The sequence below is a fragment of the Urocampus carinirostris genome, chromosome 5 (assembly GCF_059441175.1).
Source record: "Urocampus carinirostris isolate Australia breed hairy pipefish chromosome 5, RoL_Ucar_1.0, whole genome shotgun sequence".
Lineage (NCBI taxonomy): Eukaryota > Metazoa > Chordata > Actinopteri > Syngnathiformes > Syngnathidae > Urocampus > Urocampus carinirostris.
In genome coordinates this window covers 29,853,645-29,877,009 of record NC_142353.1, presented here as the reverse complement: position 1 = coordinate 29,877,009, position 23,365 = coordinate 29,853,645, and the positions used below count along the sequence as shown (strand labels likewise).

At 40.2% G+C, this 23,365-nt stretch overlaps 2 protein-coding genes across 4 annotated transcripts; one reads left to right on the top strand and one right to left on the bottom strand.

Moving 5' to 3' along the window:
* Positions 1 to 14,555: 14,555 nt before the first annotated feature.
* hspb11 (heat shock protein, alpha-crystallin-related, b11) lies at positions 14,556 to 16,874 on the bottom strand. Its single transcript, XM_088336420.1, has 5 exons — positions 16,659 to 16,874; positions 16,428 to 16,534; positions 14,874 to 14,942; positions 14,757 to 14,800; positions 14,556 to 14,663 (listed from the first exon to the last, which is right to left on the bottom strand). Exons 1-5 carry the CDS (start codon positions 16,748 to 16,750, stop codon positions 14,568 to 14,570), a joined length of 408 nt encoding a protein of 135 aa, XP_088192546.1. The 5' UTR covers positions 16,751 to 16,874; the 3' UTR covers positions 14,556 to 14,567.
* Positions 16,873 to 23,007, top strand: smn1 (survival of motor neuron 1, telomeric). 3 transcript variants are annotated; one of them, XM_088336418.1, is made up of 8 exons: positions 16,873 to 17,010; positions 17,555 to 17,626; positions 19,021 to 19,140; positions 19,215 to 19,406; positions 20,284 to 20,457; positions 20,559 to 20,633; positions 20,710 to 20,817; positions 22,828 to 23,007. In XM_088336418.1, the coding sequence occupies exons 1-8, from the start codon at positions 16,963 to 16,965 to the stop codon at positions 22,882 to 22,884; spliced, it is 846 nt and encodes a 281-aa protein (XP_088192544.1). In that variant the 5' UTR covers positions 16,873 to 16,962; the 3' UTR covers positions 22,885 to 23,007. The 3 variants fall into 3 exon arrangements, with proteins under 3 accessions (XP_088192544.1, XP_088192543.1, XP_088192545.1); XM_088336417.1 differs by having other exon boundaries at positions 19,215 to 19,409; XM_088336419.1 differs by lacking the exon at positions 17,555 to 17,626 and having other exon boundaries at positions 16,891 to 17,010; positions 19,215 to 19,409.
* Positions 23,008 to 23,365: the final 358 nt, after the last annotated feature.

Below are 23,365 nucleotides of genomic sequence, written 5' to 3'. Positions count from 1 at the left end.
CATAGAGTGAGTTTATAAAACTGTGGCTGAAAACCCTAGGAATACTCATCCCTATTAGGTAAACAGACATTGGCTGGGTGAGGTCCAGGGAAAAGACAGAGCTATTCAATAAAACTGTGACTATAAAACCTGGGAACAACAAATGTGCAGTACTGTCATGCAAAGAGTTTATAAAACTGTGGCTTAAAACCCTGAAAATACTGATCCCTAGCAGGTGAACGGACATTGGCAGAGTGAGGTCCATGAAAAAGATGGAGCTAGTCTGTAAAATTGTGGCTTTAAACCCTGGGAATACCAGTCTCTAAACTAGTCCCAATCAAGTAGAGACATTGTCTGGGTTAAGTGTACAGAAAAGACTTAGAACAGTGGAGAACTGCCTTTGAAAACCCTGGGAATAACTTGCAAGCCACTGTAAAACAGTCTGTAAACCGCAGCTTAAAAACCTCAAGAATAACCGTCAGGTAAATAGAATGTGAAAGCTGTCCGGCCCTGCTGTTGAACAAAAGAGTGTGACATGGCCGCTTTCTGGTGTCCCATTTCATCTGGAGGGACGAAAGCATGACCAACTTAGGTGCTGAGGTGCCCAACTTGTTTGGGTGTTTGGGCAATTGGGTTGGCCATGGTCCAAAAAATTTTGTGTGTGTTTTTTTGCTATTTTTTTCCCTTTTATTTCCTCTGTTATTGTATGTGTTTGTCTTGCTGTCGGCCACCCCTCTTGAGGGATTTGACCAAGGTAGATAGATAGATAGAAATAGATATAGCGGGTCCCTGCGCTTGTGAAAAGGGCGGCGGTGTCCTTTACATTCATCCATCTATTCATTATCTGCACCACTTATCCTCAGTAGGGTCACGGGGGTGCTGGAGCCCATCCCAGCTATCTTCAGGCAGCGAGCAGGGGACACCCTGAACTGATTGCCAGCCAGTCGCAGGGCACACACAACTCACTCTCTCCTTCACACCTAGGGACAATTTGGATTTGGCCAACCAACTTGCCTCACATGTTTTTGGAGTGCGGGAGGAAACCGGAGTGCACGCAAGCACAAGGAGAACATGCAAACTCCGCACAGGAAGGTTCGATCCCATGACCTCAGTACTGTGTTGTACACGCGCTAACCACTGCGCTGCCTGCTGCCCTGTCCTCTAAATACTTAAAACGTTGAGTAAGTGTGAACAGTCTGTAACACTAAAAATAAATCTATGACAGGAACCCAAAGCTTTTTCCGTTTAGAGATTTATATAAAATCGATGTCCATGAAAATGAAATGTCTCAATGTATAAATGACAAAATTTGCTTTTGCCCAACCAGCTTAATATTCAAAAATTGTCAGGACCAGAACGGAGACAGGACCCACCTACGTTACATTTCTCTCCGTTTTATTGGGAAGAAAGGAAAGGATTGCACACACGATCCGGTGACTGCTGGTCGCGGGAAGCAGGTCGCAGAAGTGGCACTTCCGTGGCGAGCGATGGCGGTGTCGGGAACGGAAAAAACGGGTCAGTAGCCAGGACAGGAGAGCAAAAAACGTGGTCGGGATCAGCAACGAGTCGAAAGCCAGGAGAGGAGAGTAGACGTGGTCAGGGTCGAAGTCGGGAAACAGGCGGGAGCAAAAACAGGAGTGAGTCAGGGTCGAAGAGCTTGCCTAGAGTCAACTGAGGTTCGAAGACGGAGTGGCAACAGGTGAACGAAAAAAATGTGGATATAAGTAGTGACAGGGAGCCAATCAGAGTCCGGGGCAGTTGGCGCCAAAGGAGCGATCACAGGTGCATCACATCGGTAATCAAGACAAAAATTAGAAAACGTATGTTGACATGTTTAGAAAGTAAATCAAAAGGGTTGGGTATGGGGAGAGCAGTTAGCAATGGTGCATAAAAGAGAATGCAATCATTAACCACAAAAAGACTTTAAGCAACACAAGATAATGAAATGAAAGGTTGTTTATAAGGAAAACAATGAATTGTTCTTTGTAATTTGTGTCTGTTGTGTGACATTGTTTTTTCTGTTCTGAGTTGTTTTTCTCCTCCCAATAATTCTTGGACATCTGTGTCATCTATAAAACACATTTGTACAAGCAAACTGATCATTTTTAGTACAAGAAAAATGGCCAGCCATTGCCAGGCCGTTAAAAGATTGCATACTGGATTGGTCTGTTGTCAGGAGCTGCAGTACCCAATTGGGCTACCAGGGAGCGTTAGAGACCCCATGAAAGCAGATGTTTATCGATTTTGTTGGTATTTATTGGGGCTGCTTGGACACGAAACCTAGCTAAAGACAAAAGCGCAGATCTGAAGTACGACTGTGAACATTTTCACGAAAATTGCTTCATAAGTCACATGCAAACACACACACTAACTGTGATTTGAAAAAATATGCTGTGGGCCTTATAAATAACATCAGCGGGCCACAACTGGCCCTTGGTCTATAAATTGGACATCCCTGACGTAGCTCATCAATATGTTTATTTTCTATGTAAATCAATGCTTGCAATTAATTTTAGCTTGTCCAATATTTAAAATGGTTTTCAGCCATGGAAAAGCATTCAAACGTAAAATATATTAGAAATCAAACGTTGGGATGGGGGGCGGGGTGTTGAAATGTGTGTGCAGGGGCACAAGTGAGTGTGGATAGAAGAGATTAATGACTTCCAGTGAAAATAGAAAGAAATAAATTCTAGCGATGTACTGAAAAAGAAATTGAAAAAAGTGCTATCTCTCAATGCATCTCCATTCTCTTTCCCGGAACTACCCAACTTTATATTTAGTAGCATTCCATTAGGATTTTTTTATTTATATAAAAATATATTAACTAATAAAAGCTCCTTTATTTCATAGGTTTTTATAGACAAACTTGAAATGGTTCATTATCCCACCGGGAGATGGTGTTTGAAAAGCCACATCTGACATTTCTGGCAAAAAAAAAAAATTAACTCAACAAAACCAATGTCGGGGGAAAAAACAATGGAGCAGTTTGTGTGCCAGACATTTGTCAGCATTGTCAACTGAAGTTGGCACATTGAGAGAATCTGTTTTCGGGAGGGAAACTTGCCCAATAAATGTTTGAACAAATAAGTGCAAAAACGCTATTTTCGTTTCAATTAATGCAAAATATTTAGCAGTGATGCAATTAAGTTGTTTTGATTCAGTGAGGAGGGAAACAGGAACCGAGGACTCAAAAAAGATGTGAAGCAACCAAACCGCCAACTGCGATGGCAGCTGGCCCGGATGGAGTACTAGGGAGGGTGCTGAGGGACTGCGCTAACCAGCTGGCTGGGGTTTTCATGAACAATTTCAACCGGTCCCTGTCACAAACTACCATTCCATTCTGCCTCAAGACCTCCACTACCATCTCCATCTCAAAAAAATCATCAGTGGTCAGCCAAATCACTACAGGCCTGTTGCACTTACACCTGTGGTCATGAAGTCCGAGGTTGATGTTCCAGCATATCGAAGGTTCCCTACCCCCGACACTGGACCCTCATCAGTTTGCTTACAGACAAACCACTACACTGACGACGCGCTAAACACCATCTCTTCATGCTTCGCTGAGCCATTTAGAGAAACCAAAAGCTATGTCAGAATGTGCTTCCTGGATTTCAGATCTGCTTTCAACACCAATTGATAGAGGGACTTTCCCAACTGGGACTGTCCTCCTCTATCTGCAGCTGGATTATGGAATTCCTCCCCAGACCATGAAACCATGTCTCTTTCACAATGACGACGAGCACCGAATCGCCCCAAGGATGTGTGCTGAGCCCTCTACTGTTCACTCTGTATACCTCAGACAGTTCATCAACCCACCCCACAAACACAATTGTGAAGTTTGCTGATGACACCACCTTGGTGGGTCTTTTCTCTAATTGGTAGGCTTGGCGAGTAACAGAATGCATCTCATCAGGATCCGGAAAACCTGTAATAGTGTTTCGTTATAGTTAAAGAAGAGGAAGACACTATCAAGTTACAGGTACATTTTGACCCTACTGAGGATAAACGGTGCATATAATGAATGAATGAATGAATGAGTAATGAATATTGAAGTTTGACGTGTGTTAGCTTTAACTCTTTTTATTAATATTCTCGTTTTCATTAGCTTTGTTTACATTCATCATATCCGGCCGTGCTTCTCTCCCTATGCAGTCTCATTCATTTCACACACACGCAGAGACAGTTTCCTCCTCAGGTCCACCACCACCCTAAAGGAACGCACAAAACTGTGAAAACATCCTTTATTTCTCTTTGTTGTTTTTGCCAAATGAAACAGTGAAAGTTCGTTCGTTGGGGTTGTCCATCGATTCGATGATGACCATCTTCTTTTATTTGTGAGTCTGCTGATGTTTGAACAGTCCGATCCTGGATTGTGGTCGGAGACTCAGGTAAAAGAGGATACCTGCGCAATGACGGTTTTTAAAGTGGCGTAAGGGGTGCGCTTTCCCCAACGCCACTATCTTGATTGTAAAGAAGATGGTTCCAGTGGCAAGGGCGACCCTAGACGACCGGCATCTTTCTACAACTGCAGGCGGCTAACGGGATCCAGGTCTGTAGGAAACCGCCTCAAAGCGTGCCGCCACCAGCTTTTGGGATCACTCTTAGTCTGGACTCTACCCTTCGACCTGTTCGGCTTGGGTAACCCTACCAGGAGTACGAGACTCCCGCCGACATAGCTCTAGGGGTCATGGAGACGCGCAAAGTGCCCCACCACGATAAGGTGGTGATCCGTCGGGACACAGTGAAAGTATATACTTTTGAACGATACTGTGAAGACATGTACCTTGTAAGTTGTATTGAGTTTTTTTAAGTTGCTACTGTAAAATGTTTTTGCACTTCTTTTTATTGCACTATTTCTACAACCAGCTCAGTGGCCTTGGGAGTAAGGCGCCTGCCCTGAGACTGGGAAGTTGCTGGTTCGAGATTTGGCTGCGTCATACCTAAGACTTACAACATTGGTACCCATTGCCTCCCTGCTTGGCGTTCGGCATTAGGGGTTGGAATTGGGGGGTTTGGTCACCTAATGACTACCAATGAGATGTTGCGACACATCAGGTGGGTTGAGCGAGGGGGCTGGGAATCCCCTCCTCTATATCAATTTTCCAAAAAGAGTCGAAAAATGTGAATGTGTTCTTGACTCAAGCCACCTCCCACTAGGGGGATATGGCTGGGGTATATATACTGTATATCTATATATATATCTCATCTCATCTCATCTCATCAGCCGTACCGCTTATCCTCATTAGGGTCGCGGGGGGGCTGGAGCCCATCCCAGCCATCTCCGGGCAGTGGGCAGGGGACACCCTGAACTGGTTGCCAGCCAATCGCAGGGCACACGGGGACAGACAACTCACTCGCTCATTCACACCTAGGGACAATTTGGACTGGCCAATTCACCTGAAATGCATGTTTTTGTAACGTGGGAGGAAACCGGAGTGCCCGGAGGAAACCCACGCAAGCACGGGGAGAACATACAAACTCCGCACAGGAAGTCTGGAGCTGGATTTGAACCCACGACAGGTTCCCATGACATGAACTGTGCCGCACAAGCGCTAACCACTGCGCCGCCGTGCTGCCCTCTATATATATATATATATCTATATATATATATATATATATATATATATATATATATATATATATATATATATATATATATATATATATATATATATATATATATATATATATATATATATATATATATATATATATATATATATATATATATATATATATATATATATATATATATATATATATATATATATATATATATATTCCGCTAAAGGCACTGAACGAGTAGAACTTATCAGGCATTATAAGTGAACAGGAAAACTAATAAAACAAAAGTAATTGATTTCAATGTTCAGACTAGGCCAACATACGGTATTGTGATGGTCTCAGCAGATTTGTTTCTTGTTACTGATTTCTTATTTCTTATTGTTGTTTTAATTTAAACAAGGGGTTTTTTTAACACCATTTTTAAGAATGTCGGCCCTGTTTACTGCTTTCCTGCATCCATCACCTTATCATAACAACATTCAGCTTGATTTTTTTTTGTCATTCGCTCATTCTGCTTCTCCCCTGTTGATAAAATGAGATTGTTTTCCTCTTGTCGAATCATCTCCCCTTCTCTAATTGAGCTGATTGCACCCAAAAATCAGACTTGAAATCAAATTAAGGCCTATTGCCAGTATGCTGGCTCTTTTGTTAATGGCATGCATAGAGGATTACTCATAAACTGATAAGGACACTCAAAAGTCTGTCTAGCGGAGCAAAGAGTGGAAAAGAGTCTTTCACACTTGAACAAAATACGTACGGGATAATATCGTTGAGTGTATAATGACGAACGGGAACACGTAGAATTTTGGGTGCCAAGTAAAGAATTAGATTCAAACCAAGAATGAATAGAAGAGGAGTTCAGCACACTGGCAAAAGGCACTGGTCAATGTTCTCTATGTGTCAAGTCAAGTCAAGTCATTTTTATTTGTATAGCCCTTAATCACAAATAACGTGATAATGTGGTCAGGTGATCCGCACTCTTAAGGTGACTTGTCATCCTGGAGTCAAAGATGACTGCCCAGGTCATCCCTCAAAAGTTTTGGTGGCTTAACCTGAAGTGTGACATAGTAATAGTAATATGTTTAGGCCCGTGAGGTGTGCACCAGGAATATGAACTCTCATTCGAAGTGAGTTACTACCCATAGAAGTCCCTTAGAGCAGTGTTTTTCAACCCTTTTTAAACCAAGGTACACTTTTATTTATAAAAAAGTTCCAAGGCACACCATCGGTCGAAAATGTTTGAAAATGAGGTTATGTCAAATATTTCACTGAACTACCTCATAAGCAGATAATTAGTGTATAAAAAGAAGAAAATTATGCTTAAAATAAAAAAGAATGATTTGCTTTATTTATGTTTTTATTTTTTACAGTCTTAAACCGCTTTGTTAAACAAATTAAGTTATTAAATGTAGTGTGGTACCTCATGAGCAGATAATTAGTATATAAAAAGTATACAAAAATCTACTGCCACCTACTGTTATGGATGTCTATTACCATTCCTCGTCTGAAGAAAGCAACAATACTGTCATGATTACTGATGTGACTCAGCTGTGCCCGCTCATTTGGCGCCAACCACCGCGGGCTCTGATTGGCTCCCTGTCACTATTTGAACCCAGTCCTGTCTGTCCCCTGTTGTCAGTCCGTCTGCGAACCTCTGTGTGTACGAGCCTTTTTTCTACGCTGATTCCTACCTGTCCCGTTTTTTGCTCCCATTTATCTCCGGCTACCACCTGTTTTGATCCCGACCACGCCTGCTCTCCCTTCCTGGCTTACGCATCATTTCCGATCCAGACCACGTTTTTGCTATACGGTCCCGGCTATCGACCTGGTTTTCCGTCCCCGACAATGCCATCGCCCGCTACGGAAGATCCATTTCTGTATTCGGATCACAATCCGATTGCGAGAGCGACTTTCTTCCACTCTCTATCTCAATAAACTAAGAAACGTTACGCGATTGGCTCCCTGTTCCGTTCTGGTCCTGACATATTCTGATTTCTCAGAAAGATAAAATTGGGCAATTTCCAGCGGCACAATCGACAAGGTCTCACGGCACACTAGTGTGCCGCGGCACACTAGTTGAAAAACACTGCCTTAGAGGCTATGAGCGCACATTTCTGTCGACTTTGTTTCAGTTCTGCCCGTGTCTAAGAGGTTGTTTGTCATTGTAACTGTTGTTGACAGCTTCTCCAAAATGGTTAACTACATTCTTCCAGCCCGACCCCTCTTAGCAGAGGTTATTGCAGAGACCCTTCTGAAGAAGGTGTTCCACATTCATGGTTTACGTGATGACATAGTTTCTGACCAGGGCCCGCAGTTCATCTTCAAGTTCTGGAGCGAGTTTTGTAAACTTATAGGAGCACGGTAAGTCTGCTGTCAGGGTTTTACCCGCAATCCTATGGTCAAACCGAACGATTGAACCAATAACTTGAAAAGTGTCATGATTACTAACTCAGATCACCTGGAGCAATCATGTGGCGCCTGGGTGGGCGCCTTCTGATTGGCTGGCACTCCTCTCTTAAGCGCCCTGCGCCCAGAGAGAAGTGTCAGAGCGTACATTCTTGCAACTTTGTGTGTTTCTCCTGATTTCCCGTTCGTTTAGAACTCTGCTTACCTGATTTTGCCTGCCTCCGATACAACCTGTTTCCGTCCCACGTTTTGATCTATTCTCCAGTCCCGGTAAACACGACCTGCCTGATTTCCGCACTACGGTTGACGACTCGTTCCGAAGTTAACTCCCTGGCACCGCTGTTGACGTCTGACGGCCATCACGTCTCCCGCAAGCCCTGAACGCTTCCTTAATAAAAATACTTAAACAAATGCTCTGGGGTCCACTGGTCTGTTCTGGTTTTCTGAGAGTTTGAGAATTTTAGCAGCAGAAAACCCCTCATCATGGTCCTCACAGCTAATGTGGGCGGAAAAGGCGCACAGCACAATCCCTTGGCCTATTCAGGTATGTCGCCCATTTTATTTCGTATTGGGCCTCCCATTTTCTCCTTTTCCACAATTTTCTGACCAAGTTCTTGTCCTTTCTACTTTTAGCCTGTTTCAGAGGAGCAGAAGAACCTGGGAGCTGCGAGGGGGCGTCTTCTGAGGGAGACCCATTTACAAAAGGTCGGCTGATAAAAGGAGATCAGCGCCCCTCGATATTCAATAGGGCAAAAGGTATGACTGTCCACACTGAACCTGCCACTCAGAGTGGCTTCCTGCAAGCTCGCCTACAGGTTCGTTGGACCTTTGTCTGTTTCCAAGGTAATCAATCCCGTGGCAGGTCGCCTCAGTCTTCCTTAAGGGATGCGCGTTCATTCTATGTTTCACGTCAGTCAGGTCAAGCCAGTTGAGACTAGCCCTTCGTGCCCTCTGGTTAAGTGTTCTTGTCACAGCCTTGATTTCTTCCAGTATACTGAACCCTTGCCTTCATTCCTCGCAACGAGTAGGGCCTGTCGAACATTTGGATTGTCGCCTTTGCTTAAGTGACTTTACTGGATCACCGACCTTTTGCCAGCCTCTTGGACCAAGACTGTCTTGTGATCTAGATACCTGATGACCCTTCTGCCAAACCCTGGCTCAAATAAAAACCACTGTACTAATCCGTGATCCTGCATTGTGCTTCTACAGCACCCTGAGTGGCCCTGACGTTATTATACAAGCTGCAAAACAATAAGACTTCTACTTCTTTGTGACTTTTTTTTTACCCTTCTGACTTCTATGTTATAGGATTGTACAAAATACAGTAATGCCATCAATACAGCCTTTCATTATCTGCACTGCTCATCCTCAGTAAGGTCACGGGGGTGCTTGAGCCCATCCCAGCTATCTTCAGGCAGTGGTCAGGTGGATGATTTTTTTTATTAATTTTATATGTTTGGTATTATGATCGATATTTCAGAAATTCTTTTTTTGCCTCGTTCATTATCTAAATTGTCCCTGAAAGGTTTGTTAAAGCTTTTAATATTTCGTGTGTGTGTGTGTGTGTGTGTGTGTGTGTGTGTGTGTGTGTGTGTGTGTGTGTGTGTGTGTGTGTGTGTGTGTGTGTGTGTGTGTGTGTGTGTGTGTGTGAGAGAGAGATAATAATGCCGGACAATGTCATATTTTCGGTAGGAGGTACATCTTGGGTCAAATTTGTGCTTTAAGTTTTTCAAAGGTTGATTATTATATGTGTTAATTTGTAGGCCAAAATATTGTAAATTTGTTCTCATAGTGAAAACAAATTAATGTAATGTTCATAAATCTGAGTGTCTAATGTTTTTAATGTGCGGCTTTTGAGGAAATGTGAATTACGTGCATTGGATATGAATTAGGCAGCGTGAATGAATCAATTTTGTTTTCTTCTCTCTGTCGCTGTTGCCTAAAAATGACTTCTCTGTTGTTACCCATGAAGACAGGAAAAGAACGAATATTCCACTTAATTCTCCCTGTTTGGTTAAGTAGTCTGCTACTGTGTCAATGCCATAAATTGACATAAACACATGGAAAAAGCTCACACTGCAACTATGTCACGAAACGGACCGGGAAGCAGGAAGTTGGAACTCATTTGCGTGGCCAATCTTTCACTTTAATTGAGAAATAAAAGTTATACACAAACGGACCAAAGACAAAACAAAACAGGTTCAAAGGTAATCAAAATTACAAACTAGGCATTTACACGGATCAAACAGGCATGAACAGGTCTTCAACATTGTAAAGCAATGGTCTGGCCACGGGCAGTCCCAAAAGGAGCGTTTAAGTACTCCACAAACAATCAGTTCAATGCATCTCAGCCCGTGTCAAGGGGCGGGGCTAGCTGGATGCCATGACAACCATGCAGGACATGACAAACTAAAATCGTAAACATATTACTATTACTCAACAAAACCCTGCAAATCCATTGTCAGTGTGGCAACAGGTCCAACAACAGATAATTGTCACTTTATCTGCATGCCTGACTTTATTTTCAATATCTTGTGCAATGGAAGATTTTAGTTGTCTTTATGACATTGTTATTCATGATTTGGTTTTTCATTACATTCCTGCTTATTTGGTTTAACTCTCTTGGCTTTTGTTTTGAAACTGTCATCATGTATTTATATATTTTTTTATACTATTAAAGTTTGCACTGAAAAATTTTAAGTGCCAAAAATCTTTTTGATCATAAAAGTTCCTGCCAAAAAGAATCGGCATCAGTTCCATGTCAATCGATTCTACCCTGTACTTACTTGGATCAGATTGATACCAAATATTCAGGTATCACCCACCCTACCCTGTTTAAATAAACAAAGCTTTGGTTCCTTAAATGGGTGTACAAAACAGCCCAAATCAGTGTAGAAAATCCCTAAAAGCTTTTTAATGAATTCTAATCATATGACAATAAGAAATTCATTCACCCATCCTTTTTTTCTAGCTTTTTTTTGTGTCCACTATCGCAGGATATGCCCGGGTAATAACGCTTTGTGTTCTAATGAGTTGTGTTCCAGCGGGCATCCGAGAAGACACCGGCCGATAAGTGAAGCCTGCCCTGAAGTGACTTGATAATGACTCTTTCATATCCTGCTGTGATTCTCTTCATCGGCTGACAGTCAAGAACAAAAGGAGGCCTTGAATTCATTAGTGGGGGGTGGCACATTTGCAAACCGCGTTTATTCCAGATTTCGGACCGCAGTCAAGGAGAATATCCTTGCTAAGGATGCACAGAAATAAAAACTGTGGTCCAAAACCCAAAAGATGAAACGCTTGGTTGAAAATTGAATAAACAATACTTATTTTGCAATTACCAGCTAAAAAATACAATATAAATGCTAAATAACTGGCAAGTAAATTACTAGATGCTGAGTTTTTTATTTATTAAATTCTCTTAAAATAACCAAAAGGGCATTTGAGTGTTTAAAAATATATTGTCAGACATTTATTGTAAAAAAGTGTTTGGTTAAAATGAAAAACAAATAGCTTGTAAAACTGCCTTACTGCATAATCTTGCTATCCCCTTTTAAAAAAATATTTTGGGGTAATTTTTGTTTAGATTTGGCAAGCCATCTTCCCCTAGAGGATGCAACCTTGGTGTGGAAGATGACACAGATGAGCCCAATTTCAAATTGAACATAAATTTACCATACAAACCGATATTAACCTTAGCTTCACCTTTCTTAACAGTTATGTGTGCTCATTCTGTCAGTGAGAAGACCAGGAAACCAATCAGCCAAATCACCAGAGATTTCTTTCCTAACAGAGAAAACTAATAACAGTATCAGGGGCTTGTGTCCCTCTCAATACAATCTGTGCTTTCCTGTGGCCATCAGGGAGAGACACTTTTTTCCTGATACAATGTTTAAATTAAGACAGGAAAAACACTTCCCGGTCCCATTTTATTGGTTTCATGGCATCTTAAATCTGTTTCTTAATTTGCTTATTGGCTCTCTTCTCTTGCGTTCTCAGATGGCGGCCTTTCTTGCGTACGTGATTGTCTGGAGTGCAGTTCAGGGAAACCCCATACCATCTGGATTACCATGGCGAGGATTCTTCGCTCGGCCTTGGGCCCCCACCTTGTCAGCTCGTTTTGTCTGTCTGGCGGCTATGCCTCAAAAACATCTTTAAAACAGCACTATTCAGCTGATCTGCAATACAGATTTGAATTATTATGCACAAAATAATAAAATCCTTCATACGTGAGGTTTATTTTTTGTTTCTAGTTCGAACACTTGTGTTATTTTGACCCCTCCTTTGTTACTTTGTTCCTTGCATTTCGATCTTAGTCTTTGTTTCAGGTTTGGATATTGTCAGGTTTTATTTTGTTTGGACATTTTATTTTATTTTGCATAGCTTGCCTCACCTTAGAAGAGAAATCAGATTTTTTTTTTTTTTTTTCAATTTCGCCCAAAACTGAAAATGCATGTTTGGTCATTTACAGTAGAAACAAATTTGGCGCAAAAATCCACTGCATCCCTAATCCTTACCTATGACAAGAGAAAAGACAAATCCTACCTCGACTATAAGCCATAGTTGTAAAAACTAAAAGGCCCAATAAGAGTATATCAGTTCCTATCTTGCCCTCATTACTCATTACACCCACATCCTCAAATGTGTTGCACCGCAGACACAACCCTGAGCAATTAGTTGCCGCTTAAATATCAGGGGGCTTGTTATTTAGCCCACTATTTTATACTTTTATTGGTTTATTCAAAGAGCCATGCCGCGGCACCGCCTCTGCGAATCCCTGAGCTCCTCCGCAGTCGGCAAAGTAATTGGGGAGGGAGTCCCGGAGGGTCCGGGTGCACCGCTCAACCTGATAAGATGACATGGCGGTAAAAAAAAAAAAAAAGGGGGGGGGGGTATAATGCAAGTTGGAAAGTGAGGTGGCCGTCTTTAGAGACTTACCGGTTGGCTGGGAAACCATCTGGATCCCACTACCCTCCAGTTGCATCACCCGTGATCCCTCCATTTCTTTGGGGATGTCAATATCGGGGGGAGAGGGAGGATAAGGAAACGGGTCCAGATGCCAATTAGAGCTTCCCATTCCGCTGAAATTTTGTTAATTAACTGTGTCTCTCCGAGAGAGTGAGGGAGAAATGCCCTTTGTATTGGTGCCATTCATCCCCGGCCAGTTCTTTTTCTTAAGCTTTGCCAAATGAGCAAACAGATGAAAACGCTATGAGAGAGCTTTAATGTGAATCCATATCTTTAATTAAATTGTGTTGAAATAAAAAGAAAATGGACATCCGCACCGACTGCTTATGTCTCTGCTTTTAATTTAATCCTGCAAAGTCCATATTTACTGACTCTAGGCTGCATATAATCCCTGTTAAATGTAAATACAGTGATATATTTATTTGTGTCGAACGTGCACTCGTGAATAATGCGCAATACAATATTTTGATTGAAAATCTGTATTTTTTATTTTTTTTTGCTCTTTCTCAGCTTAAACTAAGAATTGTAAGTGGCAAACGTTGTTGAATATGCACGGCCATGGCTTAAATCATGCATCGTCAGAATTCACAATGTATATACTTAGATAGATAGGATAGTGCTACGGAAAATACACGTAATAAAAATAGGGTAAAATGCAAATGTTTGTTTGGGGGGGGGTTACTCCCCTGGGTGGAGTTTAAGAGCCTCATGGCATGAGGAAGAAATGATCTCCTCAGTCTGTCCATGGAACAAGACTGTGACAGCAGTCTGTCGCTGAAGCTGCTCTTCCGTTTGGAGATGATGCTGTGTAGTGAATGTGATGAATTCTCCATGATTAACCCTAGCTTGTTCAGTGCCCGTCTCTCAGCTACAGTTGTCAGGCTGTCCAGCTCTGTGCCCACAACAGAGCCCACCTTGCTCACCACTTAATGTCCTTCAATTCATTCATTCATCATCAGATACACCACAGTTGTTTTCCTCGTTGAGCTTTTGCGAGTTTATTTATATCTTTCAGGGCGATTTTGTGTTACAGCCATATTGGATCAGAAAAAAACAAAAAAACAAAATTGTCAAGAGCCGCAAAAAGGTAATGTAAATAAAACCACATGAATACAGTTTAAGTTTGATTTCTGAAGAGTTATTTGTCTCTTTTTACGCTTGGGCTCCATGGCGGATCACACGCCCTCCGGTTTGCTTTAAAAGAGCCCACCGCTTGGTATGTGATGCTGCCCCTTTAAAAGAAGCGGGGCATGGGTCACACCAGAGTGAAAAAAATGCAAACAAAAGACTCGGAGTGTACTTACGTGGAGAGGATTTAGGTTACTAAGTAACAGCTTCAATGTAGCATAATGGATGGATTATTAAATTATTCCAATTATACTTGATGTAAATTAAAGTCTCATTTCCAAACCACAAAAACATAGGACTGCTAAAGGGGTGTGTAGACTTTGATATCTAAGGTTTATTTTTCACGACACTAATATGTGAAAATAATGTGTGACATCTGACATTAACGAGTGTCATTTTAGAACACCTCCGTTCACTTGAATGAACCGATAGTATCCTGAGGTGATAATCAAACCAACGTGCGTCGTTTCAATTTCTATTGAAAAAAAAATAGAAAGTGACAACAGTGGTATAAAAAGGTGTCATTTTTTATGTACAGTGACTCTATGCACAGCTACAAAATGATCATATCCCGAGGTGATAATAAAACGAAGATGAATGGCATTGGTTCCATTTAGCTGCAAAACACAAACAAGTAGCGGAGAACAAGTTAGGGTTTGTCCCAGAGTTTCTTCGATTCATTTAGCATGACATTAAAATGTAGAACCTACTGAAATAGAATTTCTCTGAAGAAGCCCATCCGTGATTTCCAAATCTGCAGTAAAAAAGGGGCTTAATTAGGATTTGTGAAGCAAGTGGGTGACTAATACTTGCATAATTTCACGTACCTTTCTCTGCCACAAATTCAAAGCGAGAGGAATTATAGGATGTGTTCTTTTCTACTTTTAGATTTTTAACTGGGGGAAAAAAGAAAAAAAGGGAATAGTCGTCAGGCATGTCCGGCAGATTTAATTAAATCATCAACCGGATTAGACTAAAATGAAATAAACAATGGCTGTACTTAGAATTAGGATACTGCCTTGGAGAAGAGCTAACAAAGAATGACTCATCAGAACTTTGTCTAAGGGCATCATTAAGGAAGAAGAGATGCATTTTTTTAAATACATTTTTATGAACACCTGAAGCCCTGAAAGGATAATACCTATTTATGCTGCTTCAACAAAGTTGGATTTGTCTGTCAGACAGGCACGTGGAGTGGGACAAAATAAAGAAAAAAAGAGAGAAAGAAAGAAAGAAACAGATACGAGAGGAAGAAACAGATAAGGAAAGAAAGAAAAGAAAAAAGAAAGAAAGAAAGAGACAGAAGAGAAAAGAAAGAAAGAGTTTAATTTAGACTTGGAACGAGAGAAAGGCACATGGAATGGGACCAATTAAAGAAAGAGATAAGAAAGGAAAGAGAGAAAGAAAGAGAGAAAGAATGAAAGAAAGAAAGAAAGAAAGAAAGGAAGAAATGAAAAAAAAGATAGAAAAGAAATAAAGGAAGAAAGGAAAAAAGAGAGAAAGAAAGAAATAAGTCAAGTCAAGTCATTTTTATTTGTATAGAGAAAGAAAGGAAAGAAGAGAAAGAAACAAAGAAAGAAAGGAAGGAAAAAAGAAACAAACAAACAAACAAAGGAAGAGTTTAATTTAGACTTGGAATGAGAGAAAGGCGCGTGGAATGGGACCAAATAAAGAAAACGATAAGGAAAGAAAGAGAGAAAGAAAGAGAGAAATAAAAAAGAAAAGAAAACTGACAGAAAGAAAGAGAGAGAGAAAGAAAAGAAAACAGAGAGAGAAAGAAAGAGACAAGAAAAGAATGAAAGAAAGAAATGAAAAATACATAAAAAATAATACATAAACATTTTTAAATACAATAAATTAACAAACGCATAAAAAAATAAGCTGGATGGACAAATAAAATAACAAATAAAAATGAACAACACAATTAAAAAAAATCTAAATAAAAAAAAACAATGAAAAAAATAAATGAAAAAAGATGAATAATCATATAAAAGTAATAAATGAAAATAAAAGTAAAATAATAAAAAGTAAATAAATTAATAAAATTAATAAAATAATAAAGATAAAATAAAATGGGATGGATAGAATAAAAAATGCAAGTGAAGAAAAATACAAGACAGACAGACAGACCGACAAGCAGACAGTTTAACTTTGCCTGTTTTCATTTCATTTACAACAATAAATAAATACACACAATGGTATTAGGCTACCCGAGAAAGGGAACTATTAGAAACATTCCCCAATACTATGAGATATAAAATCCTAATTCCTTATGACCGTCAATGAAAAGTGACAAACACCAAGTTTAGAAAACAATATTTCGTAGATCATCTATTACCTGTAAGGTTGATATAAATCTCGTTTTTTTATATTTGACTCACTGTTATAGCTTTCCAATGTCATCGAAGAAAGGGTTGTCGTTTCAGGAAAACGAATGATGAATTCTTGAGGAAACAATCCCGTGGACATCCAAAATGTGTTTGAGTTTCTGTTTTGAGAGGAAAAATATGAAGATGCATTGTATAGCAAAACAAAATATATATGATTGCAATGGTTTGCAAATTAAAATTAAAACAAACAGTCACAATACAAAAAAACATAAGAGGCTTTACCCATCGATAATATTTTCTGGCGGGTGATCCTCATCATTGGAAGCAGCCACAACAACTTTAGCTCCCAGAGATCGGAGCGAATGTTCATGCATAATAAATTTAAAATTCTAATTTAAAATCGTAGCTTAAATATGAAATGTACAGACGAATCTACCTGAAGCACACAGACAACCTAGCGTTGCCACGCCAACCATCAGCGTCGCAATATATATACGTCACAGCAAATTTTTACGTCACACGCGCGACTCCTGTATCACAATTTCTGCATAGCTTTGAATTGTTGTATTGGAAATTGTTGTTTTTAATGGCGAACGGGTGTAAGGATGTGTTATTTGCGCGGGGGGCTGGACAGGTGAGTTGGACGCTTAAATGAAGACATTTTAGAATGGATAATATTTCGTTCCATCGCTGAGCTATATAACTTGGATCTAGCTTGATTAGCTAGCAGACCACGTTGTTGTGATTTGTGCGTGTATATCATGATATGAGGTCCTAAAACGATAACGTCTCACTTTCTGAGATGAACAGAATATGGACAACAAGCCGTCTGCAAAGAATATAGAATATGCATATTGCACAAACCCTTACGATACTAACTGTATGTAACATCCCACATGCTGTCATTTCTTTGTGTAAATAGTGTGTAAATTATAACTATAACCTTATCCTCCCTGTTTTATAACCTTATCTTCTTGGTTTCTTTACCTCACTGTGAATGTGTGAAACTGGAGTGTCATGCCCAATTTCGTTGTCACAATATGGTAACCCATTTTGTAACAATGACAATAAAGGTATATTCTATTCTAGACAAACGATACATGCGTGCATTGTTATCCAAAAATAAATAATACTTTACAATGCAAGAATTAAATGAGATTTTTTTTCCCCTTTTTCAGAGTGATGACTCCGACATATGGGATGATACCGCCTTAATAAAAGCATATGATAAAGCAGTTACATCGTTTAAGGTAAATGGTTTTGGCACAGATCTATATTATATCTCATACCTGTCAACCTCAGCCAATTGCTCGCTCCCCTTATTAAATTTGCAATTCCCCTTACAAAGTGTTAATAGATCTTAAAAACACACCGTGGCACCTATTTACACACAGCAAGGCTGACTGTAGATTCAATTATCTGCACTGCTTGTCCTCAGTAGGATCGCGGAGATGCTGGAGCCCATCCCAGCCATCTTCAGGCAGTGGGCAGGGGACACTCTGAACTGGTTGCCAGCCAGTCGCAGGGCACAGACGGAACACAACTCACTCGCTAATTCACACTTAGTGAGCGTTTGGACCGGCCAATTAACCTGACATGCATGTTTTTGGAGTGCCCGGAGGAAACCCATGCAAGCATGGGGAGAGCATGCAAACTCCACACAGGAAGTTTCAATCTCATGACCACAGAACTGTGCCGCGGACGCGCTTCCCACTATGTAGATTTATTCATTTTAAAATAAAAACAAAGATAATTTGTATAAACAAGTTTATTTTATTTACTAAATGAACACCCCAAAAAATCAGCATGTTTCTCATTTCTTTAGCCATTTGCTGTAAGTTTAGTGTTGCTTATTATACGCAGTAGTGGACAATTTCTGCGCCTTCATCTTCATCAGCAATCTACAATGACGCTATCGCCTGCTACCAATGAAACATAAATATTTTGTTTGTTTGTTTGTTTGTACATGATTCAATTGTTTGTTTGTTTGTACATGATTCAAATTGAATCGTTTCTTCCGGCGCCGTCACGAATGGCAGCCACTCCAGCAGCTCCCGTGTTATTTTCGATTGTTCTCGATTGTTCTCAGCTCAGGGATGCTGCTGGAAATGTGAATTTCCCTTCGGGGATGAACAAAGTATCTATCTATCTATCTATCTATCTATCTATCTATCTATCAATGAGCGAGAGATAAATTGGCCAAGACGATATTGTACAAAAATTGTTATACGATGTAAACAATTTGAAATGTCTAGGGGCGGCAGTAGCTCAGGCGGCAGTAGCTCAGGAGGTAGAGCGATCGTTTTAGGATCAAGAGATCGCAGTTCGAATCCCGGGTCCTCCGTGTTACATGTCAAAGTGTCCTTGGGTAAGACACTGAAACCCCAATACCCCCAATAAGCAGGTTAGCGCCTTACATGGCTGCACAGATCACGGCCGCTATTGGGAAATGTGAAGCACAATGTAAAGCGTTTTGAGAAGTCATTGACTTGAAAAGCGCTATATAAATGCAGATCATTTCATGATTTTATTTCATTTCAAATGATGCAATAAACGTATAAAATACAGGGAAAATGTATAGGGTGACAGGTATTGTATCTATTTGTGTTAGCCACTCACAGGCTTGCTCCTTTTTTCATGGTAGACTGCCCTTAAAGGGGAAGATGAACCTCAACCCCCAATAAATATCCCACCTGGAACAAAGCGTAAGAATAATAAAAAGAAGTACAGCAGGAAAAGAACTAACGCTGCAACAGATAAGGAGGTAAGAGTGTATTTTAAAATTCTCAAATGATATTTCTTGAGTGACCCCCCGATATGATATTATTTTTGCAAAAGTGGCAGGTCGGAGATTCTTGCTGTGCATACTGGTCGGAAGATAATCAACTGTACTCTGCTACCATCTCCTCTGTGGACGAGGAAAAAGGCACGTGCATTGTTGTCTACACAGACTACGGCAATGAGGAAGAGCAGAACCTCGAAGACTTGCTGTCGGAGATCTCGGAGGGTGATGACGAGACCAAAACTACGGTAGTACGTGTTTTGCCCTGTAACTGAATTGACACAGGGAAACCATCAAGTTTACCGTAAATTCCGGACTACATGGTGCACATGGTTAAAAGCCACAGGCTTAAATGGCCATCATAAAAAATAATTCGCATCCACGCACCTTATGCCATTTTCAGCTGCGTTGTTCTCTGTTCTGCTCAGAGTAGTTTACGTCACATGTGTTCAGATCATGTGATCATTATAGCTGGCGGTTACTAAGCCAAACGAATATTTACTACTGCGCCACAAGAAAACGCGAAAGAGGGCTCTAGACGACAGGACCAGGCCAACCACACTGAGAATAGTTTGATTGTAACACGTGGGAGTCGTATTTTTGTGTTTTCATCTGTTTTTTTTTTTTTGTTTTTTTTTTGCGGTACCAGACCAAATTGAATTCACTTGTTCTCGTTCCTTGAGGTTTAAAGGACATTTCAGCAACCTGATATTGATGCCGATGACACGAAAAGAACTAGCTTTTTTGATAAATAACTTCTGTTCGATTCGGATATATAAATAGAGGACTTGATTTGTGGATAAAGAGTTGACATATTGTGAGTATGTTGTAATTATTGAATAAAGCGCTGTTGAACTTCCCGTTTTGCTCCTGTTCTGTCTTAAATGAATAATTTTGGCAAAAACATGGTTTAAGATCTCTTAAAGTGGGCCTTAAATATTTCCGGGCGTAGTTGTTGTTGAAAATGTAGCAATAATAGTTGAGGCTTATTGTCTGGAATATACCGTAAAGCTATTATTTATCTGTAAATAACACTAGCGGATTGGTTGATGTGGTTTAACATTGGCCTGGTTGCCTTTGTCCCCACCTCACGTTGTCATTAAAAGTATTTTCCTCACGTTATAGACACGTGAAGCAGAATCTTCAACAGAGGAAAGTGACTTGTCCGCAGAACCACTCCAGCCCAGGCGCCAGCTGGATAGTCGAAACCAAAAGGCCAAATTTCATAAGGTCCCTCCCCCTAGGTGGAATCCTGGATTTCCGCCACCATGTCCGCCTCCCATGCCACCTTTCAGACAGGTATGATATATTGATTTTTTTTTTCTGTAGCTAACTTGTGTACCTAATATACATCTACTAAATTCAGTGTCACCGTTATAACCAAAGTTTTCCATCCACAGGGTGGCAAAAGACATCCAGGCGGGCCTGGTCATGCTCCACCGCCCTGGCATCCCATGATGCAGTTTGGTCCACCAGTAAGTTGAATGACATTTATAGACTCAAACACCGGCTTTATAATGTTTGTCTGATATTGATTCTTTGTGCTTTCAGATGATCCCTCCACCCCCTCCCATGACTCCCGACATGGGGGATGACGAGGCCATGGGTAGCATGCTCATTTCTTGGTACATGAGTGGATACCACACTGGCTACTACTTGGTATGGGTTGTTTTATTAAAAATACATATTTGCTTTAATTTAAAGCCAGAGTGTGTGTTATACAGCGACTCCTGGTGGTGTTAAAAATATTTTATCAAGGTCAAACAATTTAAACAAACATGATTTTCTTAAATACACCATAGTTTAGAAAAGTGGTGTTAGGGCTGCACAAATAAACGAAATCGAATCAACATTGCGTTGTGACGTAGTGCGGTTGTAAAACCGCAAAGCACTGCGTTTTTTTTTTTTTTTCAAGGTTTTGTTGTGAGTGATTGAGTTTTGGCCAACCACAATTGTTACTGTTCGAGTTTTAAAAGCGACGACCAATCAGCTGCAGGTTTTGATAATGGCACAAGCCAATAAACACTATTCAAAGTTTGCAAGCACCACACTTTGCCACATCCACCGTGTGAGCTCATCGAGGTTCATGCGGACTCCGTGAACATAGTCCCAGAGTCAACAAACGAGAAGGAAACAAAGCTTGCACCAAAGAAGGGTAGCACATCACTTGTTAGGGCCAATTTTGGTTTGACGAAGTGGACGTGGAACACAGAAATACACTGGGGAGGAAAGGGGGCGCAAGCCGGAAAAGGTTTGGGAACCATTGGTTTAGAAGTTTCTATTACGGAAGACCGCATGGTGATCTTGTGATAGAAGCTTGTCTCAGTTGGGCACGAAGCGCTTATGAGTCATTCACCGCAAACAGCTGAGCCCAGGGTTTGTACAGGTGCTTGAAACCCTGACTTATGTTTGAATTTCATGTCTCTCAACAAGTCTGCTTAAAAACGACACGACACTGCTCCCTTGTGGCTTAGTTCTGTAATTGCATTTCATCTTCCCTAGCGATTAACGGCAACCGACGTTAGTTTATCTGGAGTTGTCTTATGAAGCGCCATCGCCGCCTTCAGGTCAAACCCAAGAGGACAGGTGGATTCTAGATCTAAACAAGCCACTATGAAATGTGTATTAGTGGAAGGATTATATATCAATTATAGAAATTTATCATAGGCCATGCAATAAGACTAGCAATTCCCATTGGTAAATTGCAATGGGAGGAACTTCCTGCAACTAAAAATTTAAGCTACAATTTTGTACCTTTATCTTCTTTGTTCCTTTTATATTGTGTAAATTATAACCTTATCTTCTTTGTTTTCTTTTATCCTCACTGTTAAATGTGATACTGAAGTGCCACGCCCAAATTCGTTGTCATAATATATTCAACCCATTTTGTAAGAATGACAATAAAGGTATATTTTATTCTATATTCTATTCTATTTTACTGTGGGGAAAAACAACAGCTATATGGGTTTGTCCCATAAACAACTATAGATGTGATTTACTCAAGATCTAAATATAATATGTCTTGATAAATGCACCTGCAAGATTATAGATCACATATGTAAAGATAGATATTTCAGTGGCTTAGCAAAATGCATGATTCACATCGGATTTCTTCTTTTATGGGACTGGAGAAATTGGAAAATTGGCTTTGGAAGTCCTTGTAAATTGCTTTAATTTGGCCATGAAAAAGGTCTATGAGCCCTTTATGTTATGGTTGCTAAGTATCGTGAATAAGGAATCTTGCCACCTTTTACCGCTGTTTCATTCTAGTCACTTGTGTTAGACACTTGTCTGCAGGCTATGGCTGTCGAGGTCCTGACGCTTGACTAATTCTACTTTGCTCTAGCAATCTTTTACTGGCTTTTTTCGCTGCTATATTTACCCACGCACACCAGCTCTGGCCAACTCCAGCTATTCCTTCTTTTCAGCCACTTCGGGTGTATCCAGCTCGCTAGGCCTTTTTTGGCGCTAGCAGGAATAAACACTAGCATTAGTTTCCTGTCGCTGGCTGATAGTCATGCAAGTTGTAAAGGCTGTTATTGTGTGTCTTCTCAAAACCCTAACCCTTGATTTGGCTCTATTCTATGCAACAACGACCCTTTGTAGTGAAATATGACTTACTGATACTTTGTTATGAATATTTTTTTATTCTTTCAACTTTTTCTCTAGGGTTTGAAACAAGGACGAAAAGAAGCTGCCAAGTGGACCAAGCCGCACCAGAAATGAGAAAAAAAGAAGTCAGTCTTTCACCAAAAGTGGCCATTCTAGTTGTTAGGGTAACCTTTACTGTTGAAGGACAGTTTTGCATTCTTTGTAAATAGATTTAATAAAATAAATTCAACAAATATTCTTCTCAATTCTTTTTTTCTGTGATGTTCTATATTCGATGAAATACGTGACTAATAGGGCAGTGTTGCTAAACGTTCTTTTGAGCCAAGGCACGTTGTACGTAGAAAATCTTAAAGACAACATTTCCCAGCACCCATTTTATGTTTTTTTTTAATGTCGCCTATATTAACAGTATAAAAGTTTTTTTTTCTCAATTGTGGTCACCGAGGCTTTTGAGGTAACACAGGTTATTTATTTTGATTCATAATTTTCCCACAATTTGTTTTTTTTTAACTATATTTTCCTGTTTTACTATGTTTTTTTATTTGTATCTGTAGTAAATCCAACTGTGTAAAATATATATTTACACACTCCAAAA